This window comes from Pollicipes pollicipes, unplaced genomic scaffold, assembly GCF_011947565.3.
Source record: "Pollicipes pollicipes isolate AB1234 unplaced genomic scaffold, Ppol_2.1 Scaffold_4740;HRSCAF=5597_pilon_pilon_pilon, whole genome shotgun sequence".
In the NCBI taxonomy this organism is placed as follows: domain Eukaryota; kingdom Metazoa; phylum Arthropoda; class Thecostraca; order Pollicipedomorpha; family Pollicipedidae; genus Pollicipes; species Pollicipes pollicipes.
This window is the reverse complement of record NW_023596545.1, coordinates 13,262,091-13,281,058: the sequence shown is the minus strand read 5'-3', so window position 1 is coordinate 13,281,058 and position 18,968 is coordinate 13,262,091. Positions and strand designations below refer to the sequence as shown.

Here is an 18,968-nt window from a genome sequence, read left to right as displayed (position 1 = left end):
CCAAGCAAAGAGCCCCTTGAGTAGAATACCAGGGCACATAGCCGTTGCCGGTTAAGGGCTGAAGGGCCATTCCATGGCTTGTCTTCTAGCTGTCACTCTGGCGACATGAGGCGGGATCTCCTGGTCGATCCGGAGGCAATTACAAATTTGTATTATATTACACTGTTCCCTTCCCTGACACGGGAGGCCTTCTGACCCGCGCGAATTGGCATCGGATCAGCAAGGAACCCTCATTGACGCAACAACATCCCTGATCACCGCAAGGTGTTCCAATAATTGTTGCATAGACTCCAGTTACATATTTGTGTTGTATTCTTCAGAGATATTGAGGACTTCCGGAACGAAGATTGAAGATGAAGCGGGTCTCACATTTGTATGAACATGGCTAATCCATATTTGCCTTAAAATGTTTGAGCTTCAGTCAGACTGAGTTACTGATAAAAAATTGAGTAATGTGGTTTTGAACACGCACGCTCCCAGTCTTAGCAAGAACAGCCTCGACAATCGGCGTTGCAGTCTCCATAGGCCGCGCGGCGTCGGCCCTGTGGCTGTGATTCTAAGCGATGGCCAATGAACGAACGAAAAAGATGACGCATCTTGAGGAAGATGGCTAGTGAACTAGTTAATTGGGCATGCATGTTAAATGTAGTGCAAACTTAAGCCATAAAACAATCTTAATCTGAAAAGTGGGGGCCACTTAACACTGCTGGCATATCACCTTTAACAGTGAGGAGCCATGACCCCCCTGGCCTCCTGGTCCTACACCTATATATATATATATATATATATATATATATATATATATATATATATATATATATATATCTATATATATATAAGTATTCAAGAGGTCTTTTGACACTTGGGGTTCCATCACTGTCCCTATTCAGCAAATGCGCCCCTGACTGATCTAGGGCTTATTGCTGACACAGAGTGCCCCGTTAGAAACTGTGGGGTCGTTTACTCTTCCAGGGGTCCCGAGCAATGCATTGCAGGCTCCGGCCATGACCCTGCTTGGGAAAAGGGCACGCTAAGGACCAGACCGGTACGGGTCCGACTGTTCGGCATTGGTGATCTCAATCCGCTGCCTGTTCGGTATTGGTGATCTCAATCCGCTGCCTGTTCGGTATTGGTGATCTCAATCCGCTGACTGTTCGGTATTAGTGATCTCAGTCCTCTGACTGTTCGGTGTTGGTGATCTCAACCCGCTGCCTGTTCGGTATTAGGTGATCTCAGCCCGCTAACTGAAAAAGAAGCCCTCACTGTCCCAAGGGGTCTCCGATCAGTGCGAGAGATACTCTACCATTTGAGGGTTCGTTCTTCGGGTTGCGGTTCCTTTATATGGTGTCCGGCCGGCTTTCGAATCCTCCAATTGAGCCCTTGATCGTCGGCCCCAAGAGGCCCGAAGGACATCTCGAAACCCCCCCTCGAAATCCGTGGGGCCCAAGGCCGGGGAAGGTTATGTGCCGCTTCACCCCCTTACATGTGCCCCTTTGGTTGGTGCCCTTGCATTTTGGTTCTTCGTGAACATAATAATTTTAGGAAAATCTTCAGTGTCCGTGAGATTCGTCGTCATTTCAAAATGAAGGTTACGGAGCTTTTTGTCGTGTCCCACGCCGTAATTGGGTGCCTCTTGCAAAATAAAGACTATGATGCCCCAAAACAAAGGGTTTCGGTGCCCCCTTGCCGAATCCGATAAAATATTTCGTCAATAGAGAGGCAGAACATTGTGGTGTCTTATGAAAATTGTTGTGTCTTGAAAATGAGTGTTTGTTGCCCTTTGTGATGCCCACTGGTACTGAGAGCCTCTAGAAAAACTGTGACTCCATGAAATGAAGGCTTTTGTGGCTCCTTCGCCGCACAGGCTGATCAAGAAGATCAACAGAGTGAAAGGCACAGAGATTGTAGTGCCCCTGAATTTTGGTCCCTGTTGAAATCATGCTGTTGGGCGCTTTAAATGGCCCACATTGGTTTGGTGCCTCTTGAAAGTAAGAGTTATGATGTCCCAAATTGAAGTCTTGAGGCCTCATACTGTAAGGGGCCGATCCAGGATCTTGTCAGGGTGGGAGACGAAGCATTCCTGTACCCATGGAATTTGTGGCCTTCGGAAAATGAAGGTCTGTGGCTCTTTGTGGTGCCTTCGGACTTTGGTTGCTCTCAGATTTGAAGATTTGGGGGCCATTTGTGATGCTGCTGAAATTTGGTGCCTCTTGAAAGTAAAGATGATGTGGACTCGAAATGAGCGTTTCGTTGCCCCCACACCATTTAGAAAGTTTATTTGAGAGTCAGGAATGTAGCCAAAGGAACTGTGCGCCCTTTTTGGTCTAACACGGTCAGAGGACTGCGAAGGGAGGCGAGGTCGGGCAGCACGGTCACGTGCCAAATAGATGAACGTCCGGTTTCTACGGCTATTCAAGCTGCTATGATGTGTTGATCTGCTTACCAATCGGACATATTGAATAAGTTGCGGGATAGCAGTGACTCCAGAGAAGGGTAGCTTATAAACCGCTAACATGATGCGAGCTCACCTTTAACTTTCACCTGTGAAATATTCATGGGACGGTACTTAGGAACGGCTGTATTACAAACATGGATGGTGCTCCTTAGATTCATGTTGGCTGTCAATAGGTTGTCGCCAAACGTGCAGTTCCTGCAAGGATTATGGTTTTGACGGATTTCTGGCGATTCAGCTTAATATTTGGAAGCCAAACAAACATACGAGGAAGCATGAAATGCCTCAAACCTTGATCCATGATAGCAAACTAGGGTGGAAAATTATTGCCCAAAATAAGACTGTCTTCGAGCAAAACACAACCAAATTCTAGTTCTCCAAAGCACTTCACCGAAAGGAAAAAAATATGCGTAAGGTATGCGGCATGGTGTAACACCACCGAGTCTCGCAACGAAGGCTTGTGGCATGGTGACTGACCGAGACACCCTCGGCCAGTGACGTTTCCTCCAGCACTACAATCGCCACGAACATCGGCTCGCGGCAGCTGCTCTCGCTAACAACTTCTTGATAAGTGAGAACTTTGTGTCACTGGCGTGCCATCAAGTCCCAGCTGCATTGTGGAATGGCTCAGTCAGCGCGGCTCGGCGCTTCTCTGCGCGCCTCTGAACCCTACAGGTGGTGTCTGGATTCTCCTGAGGACCGCAGAACTCCGGCCCTCACGGCCGTCCGCGAGGGGCGCTTTTTTCGGGACGCTGCTCGGGCTGTTCGGAACGGCCTCCCAGCGGCCTCGGCTCGGCCAGAAACGCTGAGCTGGGCGCGCCTGAAGGCAGCGGGAGTGGCGCTTTTGAGGCCGAACGGTACCAGCTGCCGCTGCCGTCTCGAGGGTGTCCGCCGGGCTCGCGCCGACAAATCGATCTCTGGGCGCGCGCTCCGGCGGCCGCCGCCACCGTGGACGCTGTAGTCGGCCGTGGCGCGCGGTGCCGGGCGGCGCGCACGGCCGCGCCGCCGCCGCAGCCGGCCCGGCGTCGGCGCCGCAGCCGCGGCGTGTGCAGGCTGGTGGTGCGTGTGTGGCCGGCACGGGCCGCGTGCCGGTCTGGCGACTGCCGCGCGCGCCGCCCACCGAGGGTCCGCACGAGCTGAACACGTGCGCACGACCATCGTCTGGCTCCCGCAGAAGACGGTCTGGTGCTATGCATGCATCGGTGCTATGTTCCAGCGCTGACATTTCTGTGGACAGCTGACTTTTGCGACCTCACGCAGCAGTCACGCAGAAACGTGGGCGGCTGATTAAGGTTAATGACGAGGTTTGATTCACTGCGTGACTCTCAATTGCATGTGGCAAGCTATGGTGCAACTTGGTGAACAGTGCTGACGAAGGTGCACACATGCATCAAGTTGATGAAGGACTGGCATGGATAAGCACACAATGAATGAGGTATTTGTCCCCTTCAATGGCTTTATTTCCATGCTTACACAAACATAATAGCCTAAATTATATATATATATATATATATATATATATATATATATATATATATATATATATGTGTGTGTGTGTGTGTGTGTGTGTGTGTGTGTGTGTGTGTTTATGTATGTGTGTATATATACGCATACATGTATGAATGTTCTTATGTATATATGTTTATACATATGTATATATATATATATATATATATATAACTATGAATAACATGCATAGATTATAAATATTGTGTGTCTATTTATATATGATATGTACATATATACCATATATGATATGTATGCATCGGCGCTATGTTCCATACATGATCAGGATCAGACGCTATGTTCCATACATATACATGAATGTAGTCCTGATCAGAGACCATTGTTGATGCTTCTACATTAGCTCGCAACGCGTTTCACAGCACGGCGGCTGCACCTGTATGATGTTAATTTTTTAAAGATTCAGCCGCTTATCTCGGAAAGTGTCCCGAGGTAAGGCGGTATATATATATATATATATATATATATATATATATATATATATGTAATCCACGCATTGCTTTCTCCCCTTATTAATGTTATATATATATATATATATATATATATATATATATATATATAACATTCCACCGAAGTTTTGACCCTGGTCAGCTCAAGAAGGTCAACCTCTAAAACACTTTGACCGCACGTAGCTTTCTGTGGATCATTGGCCATCGTTCAAACTCACTTCGAACTTGTTTGCTTTTTGGTACGTAAAACGAGAAGAATATAAGGTTTGTATCTCAGTTTTTCTCTTTGATGCCTTAAGTTTGAAGTGGAGAGCCGGGTGAAGCCGAGTGCGTCGTTGTTCACGCAATGCCGCCACCCAGCTGCCACTCCTGTATATTGAATAACTTCGCCGGAAGACCAGCTTGCGGTAAAGCTGCGGGAAATCTAATATGACATCAATACTGCCAAATTTAAATCAGATGGCATTCAAGGCTTTGCTCTTGTCCGAAAAGCGTTGACGATCTATTTCTGATTTCAATCAAAATAGTGTTGTGTTTCAAACCCATGGGATCACTCAGTGTCCGGACAAAACCGTCATCTCGATTTGAACAGAGCGATGGGACAGCTCCATTGTTCGCCTTATTTCATTGTGGGACACCACCCAGCTGACAAGCTCATAAGTAACACCTTCAAAATTGTGACATTCGTGATAGTTCATGCTTGCTTGTCTCACCGAAGTACAGCCTCAGGGTCTCGGACTGAATTTTTTGATCACGTGGCTCAGTTTCTTTGCAGCAATCGAACACTGGTCGCGAAACACGTGTGCGGAACACTGTTAAACATCCCATTGTCATCGATTGCAGGGCGATGAACCACATTTTCCCATCTGAGGCATCTGACCTGAACACCCTTGCCTGACCCAGGGCGGCACGGAGTGCATGTGTCAGTACTGTGCACGCGATGCCTTGTTTAAGGGTGCTGTCGTCAGGTTTAGCAGGAAATTCCTGCTGCCGACACCATACCTCAACTAAACTCATGCCCGCTGATGCACCGTTTCTTCTATAGTCTGCTTCTCTTACGGATACAGTGTCTGCTGTTCAGGTGCCCTTGGTGGGCACTTTTCTTTCGCGGTGTCTGCGCTACCGACATTATTTCTGGCTCAATACACCGACGCCGGCTCTACGACAGATTTTCGTAAGAAATTTGTCTTAACGGTTCAGCTTACAGGACAAGACTTTTAAAGCAGACCATCACTTCTACGCGAGAAAGCTACCAACGCCAGGCTTTTAAAACATATCACACATTGTGCGTGATTTGCCAGTGCGTAAGTTTATAAGCTAGAATCCTTCTAACCCAGTACCTTTTGCATTATTTTCACGTGGCAAAGATTCTAACGGAATCACTCCTACGCGACATTACTTCCGATGCCAAAAATTGTAATTAATACACTTTCGCGGCACAAACCTTTCAATAGAAAAAACTTCTACGTGGCAACATTTCCACAGGTTAAAACATCGAACAACAAAAAGTATTTCGACGCATTGCTCGTAGCGCAAGAACTAGCTAGTGCATAGATTTCTCCACGATAAAACCTGCACTACAAAAAGTGTACGCGACACAATTTATGATAAAAATATTAAGCACCACATGCCAACTTTGCGAGCTTTGAGATGCATAACTTTTTGGGCTACGGCACTTCTAATTTAAGAACTTTCGAGCGATATTCAGAAACCGTGGTCTGTTTGAGATAGCACGTCGTCTACAGGACAAGAGGCCGGCAACTCGAATCCCGATCATTTCAGCTGTCGACTTCCATGTCGCAAAGGAAACCCGCCAAAGAGATTTTCCAGCCGTAAATAATCAGAGAAGCTTCCACCAAGTCTTGTCAGGTACCATGCAATCTTATTACTTCGATTCCCCTTACAAATGTACTTCTGCCCCTAAATATCACTTCTGGTCAACTACGCATGTTAGGTCAGGTCAAATCACATTACAAGTCGGAATGCCATGAAGTGAAATGCAATCTCACGGTCATGCATTGAAACGGGGTGAGGTGAAAGGAAGCAAACTAAACGTTCAGTTAGGAAAAGTCATCATTCCGAAATTCTCCAGGCAGAAAGTGTTTGGTTTGCAAATCGACTCAGCTGCACAGTTAAATCAAGCCCAATGGTGTCTGAGAAGCTACCGGCGCCTCCACGAATGCATTTGTCCTGCACGTCCCGCTGTTCTGCGATCGCAGATTTGTTCATAGTTAAAAAAAACAAAGTGGAAGTCTTGTTGGGCAGAAATAACTTTTTTAAAAGGTTGGCGTCAGGAGTTCTGCCGCGAAGAAGTAATATTCGAAGAAGCTTTTGTATCAAGGTTGTATCTTTTAATACGCGTCCGGGTGGCCGGCTAGACATCCTTCGTTTGGGTGGGTGGGGGGGGGGGGGGGTCAATTTGACCCTCTGAGATCTCCGGAACTAAGAAAGTTAGAGGCACTAAGTTTACAGGATGTGTTGATCTTTACGTGAAATCACTCAGATCAAAGTTTGATGTTCCTAGGTCATGACCTTCCGGTCAAATAATGTCAAACAACGTCGAATTATAAGCTGGTCTCCAAAGCGCCCCACAACCTAAATAACCGTTTCTAAGCAAGAGGTCACATTCTCAGTTAAGGCCAGTGAACTTGTTTGACCTATTGAAGGTTATGGTGACCAAAAGCATACCGGGCTGCTCTGAGTTTTGCATTTAAATAAGGGACCAAGATTACACTGGGCAGTGTGTTACTAAAAACAAAATGTTAATCTGGGTCATTTCAGGTTAATGACCTATTATGACCTCTAAGAAGTCCATGCAAGATGTATAATGCGGTTCCTGCTATCAACAAATTCGAAATGAGCACCAAAATCTATCCCATGCAGCAAGCTCTAAAGTAGTAAAACAGGCTGGCTTTGACCTTGGTCTGACCTTTTATGCCTGACCTTAGGGAAACGTAATTTGCTCATTCAATATTTGTGTTGCCTAAGAAAGCATCTTAGACATGTATGGCTTCGTTTAACACTCCGTTGCTGCATCAGATTAAACGATTCCCTAGAGATTGACTTCGCTGAAAGCATGGCCTGAATTTGACCTGCCATAGGGCAGTGACCTTACATGGTACATCCAATTTGTTATGCCAAACGATTCACCATTCAATTGTATACAGTTATGCACAATTTGGCGCGGCTGCATCGGGCCGTTCAGAAACCATTTGGGAAAAACCCTCGTAAGGTCAATTTGACCCCCACCCGAGCGCGTGTTAAAAGTGAATGCGTTAGAAGCTCTTGCATTAGTTCTATCGTATATTTGCAGTCAGAAGTAGTGTGGATGCACCGCCGACGCCATGCCCGGCTCAGCGCGTCTGTCGCGGGCACCCACTATGCGACAGTGTGTCCGCTGCTGAGCAGCTGTGGATTACGACGCACCTGCGTGCGACACCACGGGCGCTTCAGCACGGCTTGCCGTTGTTGTTCCCCTGCAGGCCGCTGACGTCTGATTAACGGATCTGTAGTCGGTTGGTCGCCGTTGGCAGCAGCCGTCGAGCCCCACTGGTGTGCCGCTGGCCGGCCCCCGCCGGCCTCGGCAGCCCCCTCGGCGACGGGCCATGTACTGATCAGGAACAGTTGGCAGCCAGGCGGGAGGACCGGCCGGACTAGTGGCGGGAAGGGCGGGTAGGACGGGTGACGGGGAGGGCGGGCGGGCGAGCGACGGGGAGGGGCGGGACTGACCCGCGCTCGGCGAGCTGACGCGGCTGACCGGCGTTGGGCGAGCTGACGCCACTGACCGGCGTTGGGCGAGCTGACGCAACTGGCCGGTGCTGGGCGAGCTGACGCGGCTGACCAGCCCTGGGCGAGGTGATGCGACTGATCGGCGATGGGCGAGCTGACGCAACTGACCGGCGCTGGGCGAGAGCTGACGTGGCTGACCGGCGTTGGGCGAGCTGACACCACTGACCGGCGGTGGGCGAGCTGATGCAACTGACCGGCGCTGGGCGAGCTGACGCGGCTGACCGGCGCTGGGCGAGCTGGCGCAGCTGACCCGCGCTGGGCGAGCTGACGCGACCGACGGGTGCCCAGCTGCCGGACGTGCCAGCGCAGGCACCCGTCCGGCTGACGGAAAATACGCTGCGCCCTGACACACAAACACACGCATGGACGTACGGCATCCAGGGCATTTTGGTGACGGCGTTGAGTAAAACGGCTCGAGGATAAAAACGACACAAGCTAGATGTGAGACTCTTTGGAGTATACCGACCTGTGATCCAAAAAACAGCCAGTCATGCGTTTTGCACTGAGTTATGTGAGAAATAGGAGTATGGTGTCGAAAAGTATTGGCAAATGGGTTCCGAGGAGCACCTCCCCCATTCGGCTGACGATACGACGGCAGTCCTGCTTGAGGTGCTCTCGGTCTCCACAGACACTTTGCCTTCGTCCTGTCTCAGCGATCATGTCACAGCAGCAAAGTGGCAGAATACACAGCGCATATGTCGGAAAGCTCGACAGAAGGGCGGAGGAGAAGAACCTGCTCCACAGAAGGAGCAACTCCGTAAACCTCATCTGCTGGCCGTATATTATGTGACGTTTGGCAAAGATGCTGAAGAGTATGACCTGTATGAAGCTGATGCTGAAGAGTAGTGAAGAGTATACTTTTGAATGAAGAGCATAAGCGAATGCCCACTGTCTTTTCTATTTGCAGTATCATGCACAGTTCAGAGGCGAGCTAGCTTCTCTCGCCATGATTATGCAACGACGCTGGTGACACTTGCTTATCTTTCAGTCCGCATTGTTACAATCCTTAACCAGCAAGAACACTGAACGTTCACCAGTGTGGTGTGCCAAAGCACGCGTTTGTGCCAACAGTTGGGTCTGGTCATGGCACTGCCCTGACTCGAACTCCGGATGTGCTACAGGAACTAGTGGCAGCGACCCCGACCCAGCGGAACTGGGGCGGCATCCTCATCTCCCTGATCGTCATCGGCCTCATCAGCTCCCTGATCGTCACCTGCGTTATTCTCCTGACGCCACCGGACCAGGGCCCCAGGTAGGTTACCCTTCCGCGGCCTCGGCTTACGACGTCGAGTCGGTTATCCATGTCAGCCGCCTGCGTCGTCACTTTACTGACGTCATCGTACAAAAGGCACAGAACATTCAACTGTCCTATCCTTCGTCACCCGATCATGTGTCTGCGTAATCACGCTTATGATACATTCACACATCGGAATGACGTCGTATGGGATTATTGCTACGTTCATGGGGAGCCGCCAGGTATCGGCATGGCAGTCTGAGCTGCGTAGTATGTAGGAAGTAGCATCCCACTAAGCCGTGGTCGCCGTACCCGGCGGTGTAGCAGCACATTGCGCGACATCTGGAGCCGGAGCCGTCTACTTGCATGCACCGACTATGCCATGGCATCCCACGAGTGCCTTCAGGTGTGCTGCCATTGCGTTTCCTTTAGTTCACAGCATACTGTGGTGGTGCGTGTGTCTGTGCGTGCGTACGTGCATGCGTGCGTGCGTGCGTATGTGTGTGATTCGAAAGTTCATGTTATGTGCCCGATGAGTGGAGACACCTCAGTAAATTTCAGTGTTCACTAAATCATACTCAAAACAGATTTTGATTTACCTTGTGAGCAAGTGTGTGTACTGGATGGACTACTTCGCGCCTGGAATATCCTGATTTTGCAGGATCCGAGGTCATCTGATAACTCTGGACGATGTAGTGAAATCCATCTACCATGTGCGGCCGTTCGACGGAGAGTGGATCAACGGTAAGTGCCTACTCGATGGCGCACATTCCTCGAGCCAATGCCGTGTTCCCGTATGAAGGGCCTGAATTCTACTGTGTCGCCAACGGACCGCGTTCGCCGATCCTCAAGTGCTCCTCGTTTGTGAGCTGCTCTAATGGTAGTCCATCTGACTGACTAGCTGTCGGTTCGCAAACAGCGGTTTCGCTCATCAGCCTTCGTGACCCGTTTCTCTAAATTCTGGGCGACAAGCTGGCGTTCCCTGAGGACGGTGATGGTGTGTCAGTCACTGTGACCTCCCCCATTGACCTACAAATGGCCAGTTGGGTTTCCCTGAGGACAGGGGTGGTGTTTCAGTTGTGATGGCCTCCCCTGCTGTGGCATACTGGTTGCGATCCGGCGCTCCGTGTTGACGCCGATGGTGCGCCAGTCCCAGCAGCCTGTTCCACTGACCTGCAGGTGACGAGCTGGCCTTCCGCGATGACGACGGCGGCGTGTCAGTGTTCGATGCCCGCACTCAGACGACGCGCACGCTCGTCACCAACCGCACGCTGGTACGTTGCGCGCACCACGCGTCAGTAAGACGCCGCGCGCGGCAGGGCCTCGCGGCTGCGGCGCGGAGTGAAGGGGAATACGGCGGGGGTAGCGGGTTCAAGACTTCCTGCCCGCTGTTTTTCGGTTCCCCGCAGCAATCCGCGTGAGATGTTGTGACGCGCGTCCCCTAGCACTTGCATGAGGCGTAGGACAATCGATCAAAGTATTAGTGGAACGCTCGCGGCGCATCACGGGTCCGCGGCGCGGGGGCTGGTGTGCATGAAGATTCAAGGCATCCCATTCAGAAATGTGCATTTGCTACACGTTCATTTTTGTGCTCCTTTCTCAGGAAACGTCAAAAGACTTGTGTCTGATTTTATACAAGGCCCGCCTCAATCACCGAGCAGTTTTTTAATAACTGAGGCTGAAATTGCATTGCTTAATGTTCAGTCTCCGCTGGCCACTCCCTTCACGATTATTGGATGTTATTTTTCATCAAATACTCTAGGTCACAGACATATCAGCTCGGCTGAAAACTTTCGAGCGTTGTGATATGGCAGCATCTTTTAAAGCGATATGGGGTCTGGATTATTCCCGAGGTGATCGGACGTCACTACATTGTTGCAACGTTGACTGCATTGGAATGATGCGCGTAATTTCTATACGGAGAGGGGCTCCGCGTACGTGCTTTATGAGCTATAGTCCCTGTCGACTGATTTTGAAAACAGGAGCCTAATGCCCACTGGGGTCGGGGCACTGTTCGGCAGGAATAGCATGTAGGATATGCTGTGTATTGGCACGGCATGGCGCGATACAAATCACGGCGATTCCATTCCATTTGGCAAGCAAGAACGGTGGCCAAATGATTCCATGCTTCAGACCGCCTTGGCAGGAGGGTCTGTGTTCACTTAATAAAGCACAGCGACAAAATTCGTTGCATAGATAAGACACTGTTAACCGTCGGACCGTTTGTTAGTGTGCTTCATTCCACCGCCGTTCCCCGCACAGCTGTTCCAGGTTACGTGACTGGTACTGCATTGCTTATCAAGCACCGCAGCTGGTCGCTGACAGAACCCACTAATTTTAGATTCCCGTAACCAGCTGTGATAACTTTTTGACTTCGGTAGCGAGAGCAACAGGTCTTTAGATACTGGGATTTCACTTGTTTGAAAACCGTTCAATGGATGGAATCAAAAACGGCCTTCAAGCTAATCGCACGCAACAATTTGTGAAAGGTGCAATTATAGCACATTTGTGCAATTACGTCACGCAAACAACAGGATTTGGCCAGTGTAGCTAGCGCGCAACCAGGGTAAGGGCGATCGAAAACGATTAAAAGTGCATGGCGTAACTTACGGAATGCCGCATGCAACAAATTGAATGACTCATTCGAAAGGGGAAAAGGTGGTAGATTGTTGACATTGAGGACCCTCTGAGATAACTTCAAGAAGCATGGCCGTCCTCTGCCTCGGACAACGCTCTCTCTCTCTCTCTCTCTCTCTCTCTCTCTCTCTTTCTCTCTTCTCTCTCTCTCTCTCTCTCTCTCTCTCCTCTCTCTCTCTCTCTCTCTCCTCTCTCTCTCTCTCTCTCTCTCTCTCTCTCTCTCTCTCTCTCTCTCTCTCTCTCTCTCTCTCTCTTCTCTCTCTCTCTCTCTCTCTCTCTCTCTCTCTCTCTCTCTCTCTCTCTCTCTCTCTCTCTCTCTCTCTCTCTCCTCTCTCTCTCTCTCTCTCTCTCTCTCTCTCTCTCTCTCTCTCTCTCTCTCTCTCTCTCTCTCTCTCTCTCTCTCTCTCTCTCTCTCTCTCTCTCTCTCTCTCTCTCTCTCTCTCTCTCTCTCTCTCTCTCTCTCTCTCTCTCTCTCTCTCTCTCTTTCTCTCTCTCTAATATCCTCCTCCGCTCATTTTGGAACCCTGCGCGGCCAGTATTTTTTATCAAGCGATTTCCTGCGTTTTTTCCTTGCTTTCTAATTAAATCGTTTGTCCGTAGTCTTGGTAACCGACCGATTGGCCCAATTGTTTTGCGGAATGAGCTGGCCGAGAGTAATCGGATCCCCTCCCACCTACATTGGTCGGATATCAGCCATCGCCGGAGCAATCAGATTACCAGCAGCTGGACGCTCTCCTGGATCAGATGCTGAGGCTACAGACCGTGATGAACGCGTTGGCAACAGCTGGGACGCTGGCTCCCCCGGAAGTCGTTATGTAGTGGTAACATTTTGGCTAGTGAGACAAGCTGTGTCAATTTCCAGATAATTCCAGAGATGTAGCAGATAATGCATTTCCTTACACGAATTTCCATTTGCATTCGAACCGTCTACATTGGGTACAGAATGGCCCACTGCATTTGCTGTGATGAGCGATATGACTAGGTGCCAGGTTACAATTACGGTAACAGGTCATTTTTCAGCATTGAAAACCTTGCCGATCTGGGCACTTCCAAAGCCCGCACACTTTGAGCAAGAGCCTTTCTATCCTTATGATATCCTTGATTACGACTTCGTCACTAGCCACAGCCATGCCATTGCGGTTGTCATTCTTCATGCCCCCCCCCCCCCCCCCTGAAAGGTGTGCTTCAGCTTTGTGTAGCCGTGTGTATCGGCTATGTTTAGCTGTGCATCGGCTAGGTATAGCCGCGTGTATCAGCTTTGTGTAGCCGTGTGCATCAATTATGTGTAGTCGTTTGCATCAGCTATGTGTCGCCGTCTGCATCAGCTATGTGTAGCTGTTTCCATCAGCTGGTCAGCCTGTCCTTGACACGCTGGCTGACAAAGCCGAGCCGGCCGGGTGCTGTCGTGCCCCGCTAGAGAATTCACGGTCAGCCTCCCCCCCTCCCCCCCCCCTGCTGCTCGGCGCAACAGGCGGTCCCAATCGATGACAACAGCGGAGACTCCCAACGCGTTGCTGCGACTGAGACGTGGTCTCGTCAGAGCTCGCGCTCGCGCTCTGTCTGGACACTCAGATCACGCACTGTGAATGTCGGACATCCTCGCATGACACGGGCCTCGCTTCGCTGTTGTTGTTTTTTTAGGAAACATTTATTTGATCAAATCAGACCGCACTCGCACTACGTTGCACTGAATGGTCTTGATACCACTAGGTCCTTTACAACGCCCAATTTCAGAGGGACCAGAACGGTTTCAGGGGCCCGACGCCCGCGAAAATGGGGAGAGTATTTCAGGGAGAGTTATTTTAAGGTCACCTTGCTATTTATTGACATCATAATAACGTCCTTCAAAGCCTGCCATTTTTAGCCATGTAACGATTGACAACGATCATTAACACCGAACGGTATCCAGCCAGCCGGGTGGCCGGCTGGATATCCTTCGCTCGGGTGGGGGTTAATTTAACCCCCTGAGATCTTGGGACCTAGGAGAGCTGGAGACAACAAAGCCACTGGGTGTGTTGACCTGTACGTGAACTCACTTAGGTCAAATTTTGATGTTCATAGATCAGGATCTTTGGGTCATATGAGGTCAAACAAGGTCAAATTCCAGGCTGGTGTCCAAAGTGCCCCTAGACCCTAGATGAATGTTTCTAAGCAAAAAGAAACATGCTCATTCAAGGTTAGCGGCTTTGTTTGTCCTTTGGTGACCAAAGTCATCCAATACTGCTCTGAATTTGCATTTGAATAAGCAACAAAGATGACGCTGGGCAGTATGTTCCCAAAAACAAAATGTTGACCTGGGTTGCTTTAGATCAATGACCTATCCTGACCTCTAAGAAGTTCATGGAAGATGAAGAATGCGGTTCTTTCTATCAATAAATTCTAAATGAGTGCCAGAATCAACTCCATACAGCAAGTCCTAGTGTGATGAAACAGATTGGCTTTGATCTTGGTCGGACCTTCATTCGTCACTGAATTTAAAAAAATAATAATGCGTCAAATCATAGATCAATGTTGTTTGGTCACTGAATTGTTGCGTTGCTGAAGAAAGCATATCAAGGATGTATGGCTTCGTCTAACACTCCGTTGTTGCATCACATTGAGTGATTCCTTAGAAATTGCCTTCGCTTAAACTATGGCCTGACTTTGACCTGTCATAGGTTAGCGATCTTATAAGGTAAACCCGAATTTTGAAACCAAACGATGCAATGTTTAATTACCTAGAGCTATGCAAAATTTGGCGCGGCTATGCCGCGCCGTTCGGAAACCATTCCTGAAAAACCTTCGGGGGTCAAGTTGATCCACCACCCGAGCGCGTGTTAAGGTCGAGAAAAAAAATGGTCAAATCGTTCACACCTGACGTTCGTAAGCACAATTTTGCAGATATAACGAGCGTCAATTGGCTCTTAATCAATGTTATGCAAGGTACGATAACGTAATCAAACAATAACGTTTCGAGGAGCATGTTTACTAAGCAGAGAAACTGCCGTGTCTAGAGCAGTCTTTTCTGTTTAAAGGTGTACCAAAAGTTATAAGCGAGCTTGTTCATCGTATCTGATGCTTACTTAAAAATCTTCAAGCTCGAAAAATTTCTTTTAAGACGCTCGCTATTTGCCCTTGACCACGATGGCCTGCAACCGGTTGCAGCGACCGCGCTGCAGGTCAGGTGACGTCAGAGAGAGGTCATGTCGAATACTGCGGCACGTTAAGCCTTTGCCGTAAACTGCTGCTGTTGACCAGGGAGTTTCACGATCCAATGGGGGGGAGGGGGGGGGGGGGGGGGTTGAAGAATCATGCACAGGTCCTGCGCGTCGTCTCTGGGTATTATTTCCGTAGCCTGTCACTATTGTGTTCGGCGCAGCTACACAACGCTACAAGTGTGTCGCCGTCGATATTTCGACGTTTGTTCCAAAGCCATGCTCCCGACGACATAGAAACTAATCCTACGAAAGACTGCAGTTTCATCCGATGCATAATTCTGCAAAGATTTTGTCTCATTTATTCGTCTTTCATTTCATGCGCGCACCCATATCAAGTTCCATATATGTACACACACGTGTGAAGAGTCTTGACATAACCCCGAGAAGAAGTGCAGCTTCAGCGACCTGGTCAGGCAATCACTTTGCCACCACCCTTACGAATCATACCATAGCCCACTTTTAGAGTTCGTACTTTCGGTACTACTGAATAATTAAGAGCAAAGATGAACGTTTTGAATGGACCCTAATTTACTCGTCTTGTAACGTGTCCACGTCGCGCTATCGGCGGCGATTCCACGGACTTTGGGAAAGAGCGCGAGAATGTTGAAGTTCGGGGCACGGCTCTATAGAGTGGAAGCCGAAGGCCGTCGGTGCAGCACTGTCGCTCAGCACTCTACTAGACTGTCGGTGGAGCGCTGTCGCTCAGCACTCTGCCAGCTCAGCCTAATATGACGACCGCCGTCAGCAAAAGTTGCCGTCCGGCGCCGAGGGCTGTTAACAGCCGCCTTAATGGCGTTTGGTGGGCGGCGGTGAGCAGCCAGCGACCGCCGTTCCCCGGGAGACGGCCCGTCACCAGCGGGCCGAGCGTGCTCTGGTGCGGCAGTGGTGATCCGTCACCAGCCGGTCGGGCGGGCTCCGGTGCGGCGGCGGTGAGCAGTCGGCGACCGCCGTTCCCCGGGAGACGGCCCGTCACCAGCCGGCTGGGCATGTTCTGGTACGGCAGCGGTGACGACCCGTCACCAGCCGGTTGGGCGTGCTCCGGTGCGGCGGCAGTGACCCGTCACTAGCCGGCTGGGCGTGCTCTGGTGCGGCGGTGATGATCCGTCACCAGCCGGCTGGGCGGGCTCTGGTGCGGCGGCGGCGATCCGTTGCCAGCCGGCTGGGCGTGCTCCGGCGCGGCGGCGGTGATCCGTCACCAGCCGGCTGGGCGTGCTCCGGTGCGGCGGTGATGATCCGTCACCAGCCGGCTGGGCGTGCTCCGGTGCGGCGGCGGTGATCCGTTGCCAGCCGGCTGGGCGTGCCCCGGCACGGCGGCGGTGACCCGTCACTAGCCGGCTGGACGTGTTCTGGTGCAGCGGCGGTGACCCTGCTACGGCGGCAGGCGCCCACCACTCGGATAATATCCGACAATGAGCCTGTGGGACGGCAGTGAAGCGCATGCCGAGCTCGCTGAAGTCCTTTCTCTCAGCGGGGTGGGAAGAGCGGATGCGGTGTGCGATGTATTGTGACCAGATGTTGGATAGGGGTTCTGGAGTGCAGGGCGAGCTCCCTTCAGGGGTGATCCCCTGTCCTGACGGGGTCGTCTGTTGGTCCCTGCCCGTGTCGCCTCGCTGCGGTCTCACCCGCGAGCTCCCGTCAGAGGTGATCCCCTGTCCTGGCGGCGTCGTCTGTTGGTCCCTGCCGTGCCGTCTCGCTGCGGTCTCACTCGCGGGCCCCCGTCAGAGGTGATACCCTGTCCTGACGGGGTCGTCTGTTGGTCCCTGCCGTGCCGTCTCGCTGCGGTCTCACTCGCGGGCCCCCGTCAGAGGTGATACCCTGTCCTGACGGGGTCGTCTGTTGGTCCCTGCCGGTGCCGTCTCGCTGCGGTTTCACTCGCGACATCCCGTCAGGGGTGATCCCCTGTCCTGACGGGGTCGTCTGTTGGTCCCTGCCGGTGCCGTCTCGCTGCCGTCTCACTCGCGAGCTCCCGTCAGGGGTGGTCCCCTGTCCTGACGGGGTCGTCTGTTGGTCCCTGCCGGTGCCGTCTCGCTGCCGTCTCACTCGCGAGCTCCCGTCAGGGGTGGTCCCCTGTCCTGACGGGGTCGTCTGTTGGTCCCTGCCGGTGCCGTCTCGCTGCCGTCTCACTCGCGAGCTCACGCCCCGGCCGTTGTCCTGTTTCAGAGGCAAACCAGCGCCGAGCAGTTCCAGGTTTCACCCGATCTGAAATACGTTCTTCTGGCGAGCAAACGCAGTGACGTAAGCCGAAATGTGATGCAAAAACACAAAAGCGTGCCGCTACGTGCATGAATGAACGTGCATGAATATACGTGAGGGTGTGCATGGCTGTACCAAACTGTCGAACTCGAATCCAACGGTACACCACCGTGCAACACATTCCGGACGCAAAGTTATGTGGCAAAAAGCGGTTGCGTGCCAGTGATTTCTTACAAGCTCCGGCATGTCTCATAGCATGCGTGAACTATCTGATAAACAGTCGTCTCTGTCTCCGTTTAACTTGTGCCAAAAACAAAATCACGTTCAGCTGGACAGACATGAGGCGCGAATCGGGCCATGGAATTTGCAAATGTCTCAATCGCAAGTGTGGCAGGAATCTGAAGAAAACTTAACTTTTACCAAGCGTAGTCTGTTTGAACATCAGTGCAAGTGTGCGGTAAAAGGTTCTCAGCCCGCTGGGACCCAGCACTAGGCCAGTTGGTCAAAGCTTTCGGTCCGCCGGGCATTCATAGCATTAGTCGGCTTGACTTCCACAGATCTCCTCAAAAGGAGGTACCCGGGAACCGTGAACCGCTCAGTCCACTCAGTTCAACGACCTCGCGGAACAGATGGGCAAGCACGCAGACTGCGAACAAAATGCAGTATTTTATGCACATGTAACTCAGATCATGTGGGAAAATGGCGCTTGCTTCTTGACGTTACTGAACGACACAGAATAAATAGCCCAACTCACTCATGCCCAATGTAACAGAAGCACCTGAAACTGCTTAGACCGGCATTATTTCATGTACTTTTTAGTATAGCTATAGAAACGATAAAACTCTTAGCTTCTCTGTGGAAAACAGTGCTCGTCTTGGTCATCTTACTGGAGTTCCAGTGGCATCATCTGCGGTTTGCAATCCAGAGTCGTTGCCCGCTGATCGATGCGTTACGCATATTGCGTGCTACTGTGTAATAAAAGCGCAACGTTGCGTTTCGTCCGAAAAATTTTCGAATTGATCGCTACGTCAACAAATAAATAAGCCTTTGCAACATTTTGTAACGGCACACTCCAACGACCATCATGTCATGCCATTAGCATGCACAATCCGCTTTAAATTGAATAAGCGATGATTTTGCTACCATCTGCCTCGCCTCTGTTGCTATGGATGGACAAATTTTCTCTGCCAGCCGTGAAAATGACTGGACCTGGGGACTTTGCAGCACACGGACCATCGCTATGAGTCCCGGTACTGGATCTGGCCCGTGGACACGGGGTAAGTTCAGGCAGTGTCGTGGGAGCAAGTCGTTATTTCAAAGATCGCCAATCGCATGATGAAGCAGATCGTTTGGGCTCAGATTACAGGAGTAGCGACACATTCTGGGTCACTCTCAGTCACTCAGTGATTGAACGCATCTTGGGATAGATACAAGCTTGTTTTGTCATTGTGCTTGGACTGGTAGGCCCTTCGGTAATGTAATAGTTTTCACCA

At 50.8% G+C, this 18,968-nt stretch overlaps 1 protein-coding gene across 1 annotated transcript in view; it reads left to right on the top strand.

Annotated features, from left to right (window-relative positions):
* LOC119097946 (inactive dipeptidyl peptidase 10) overlaps positions 1–18,968 on the top strand; it is an 88,503-nt gene that overhangs the window by 59,712 nt on the left and 9,823 nt on the right. The window contains exons 2-6 of the mRNA XM_037220886.1: positions 9,336–9,466; positions 10,110–10,192; positions 10,628–10,722; positions 17,443–17,517; positions 18,700–18,752. Coding sequence (XP_037076781.1) covers positions 9,336–9,466; positions 10,110–10,192; positions 10,628–10,722; positions 17,443–17,517; positions 18,700–18,752 — 437 coding nt within the window. The remainder of the gene's footprint in view (positions 1–9,335; positions 9,467–10,109; positions 10,193–10,627; positions 10,723–17,442; positions 17,518–18,699; positions 18,753–18,968) is intronic.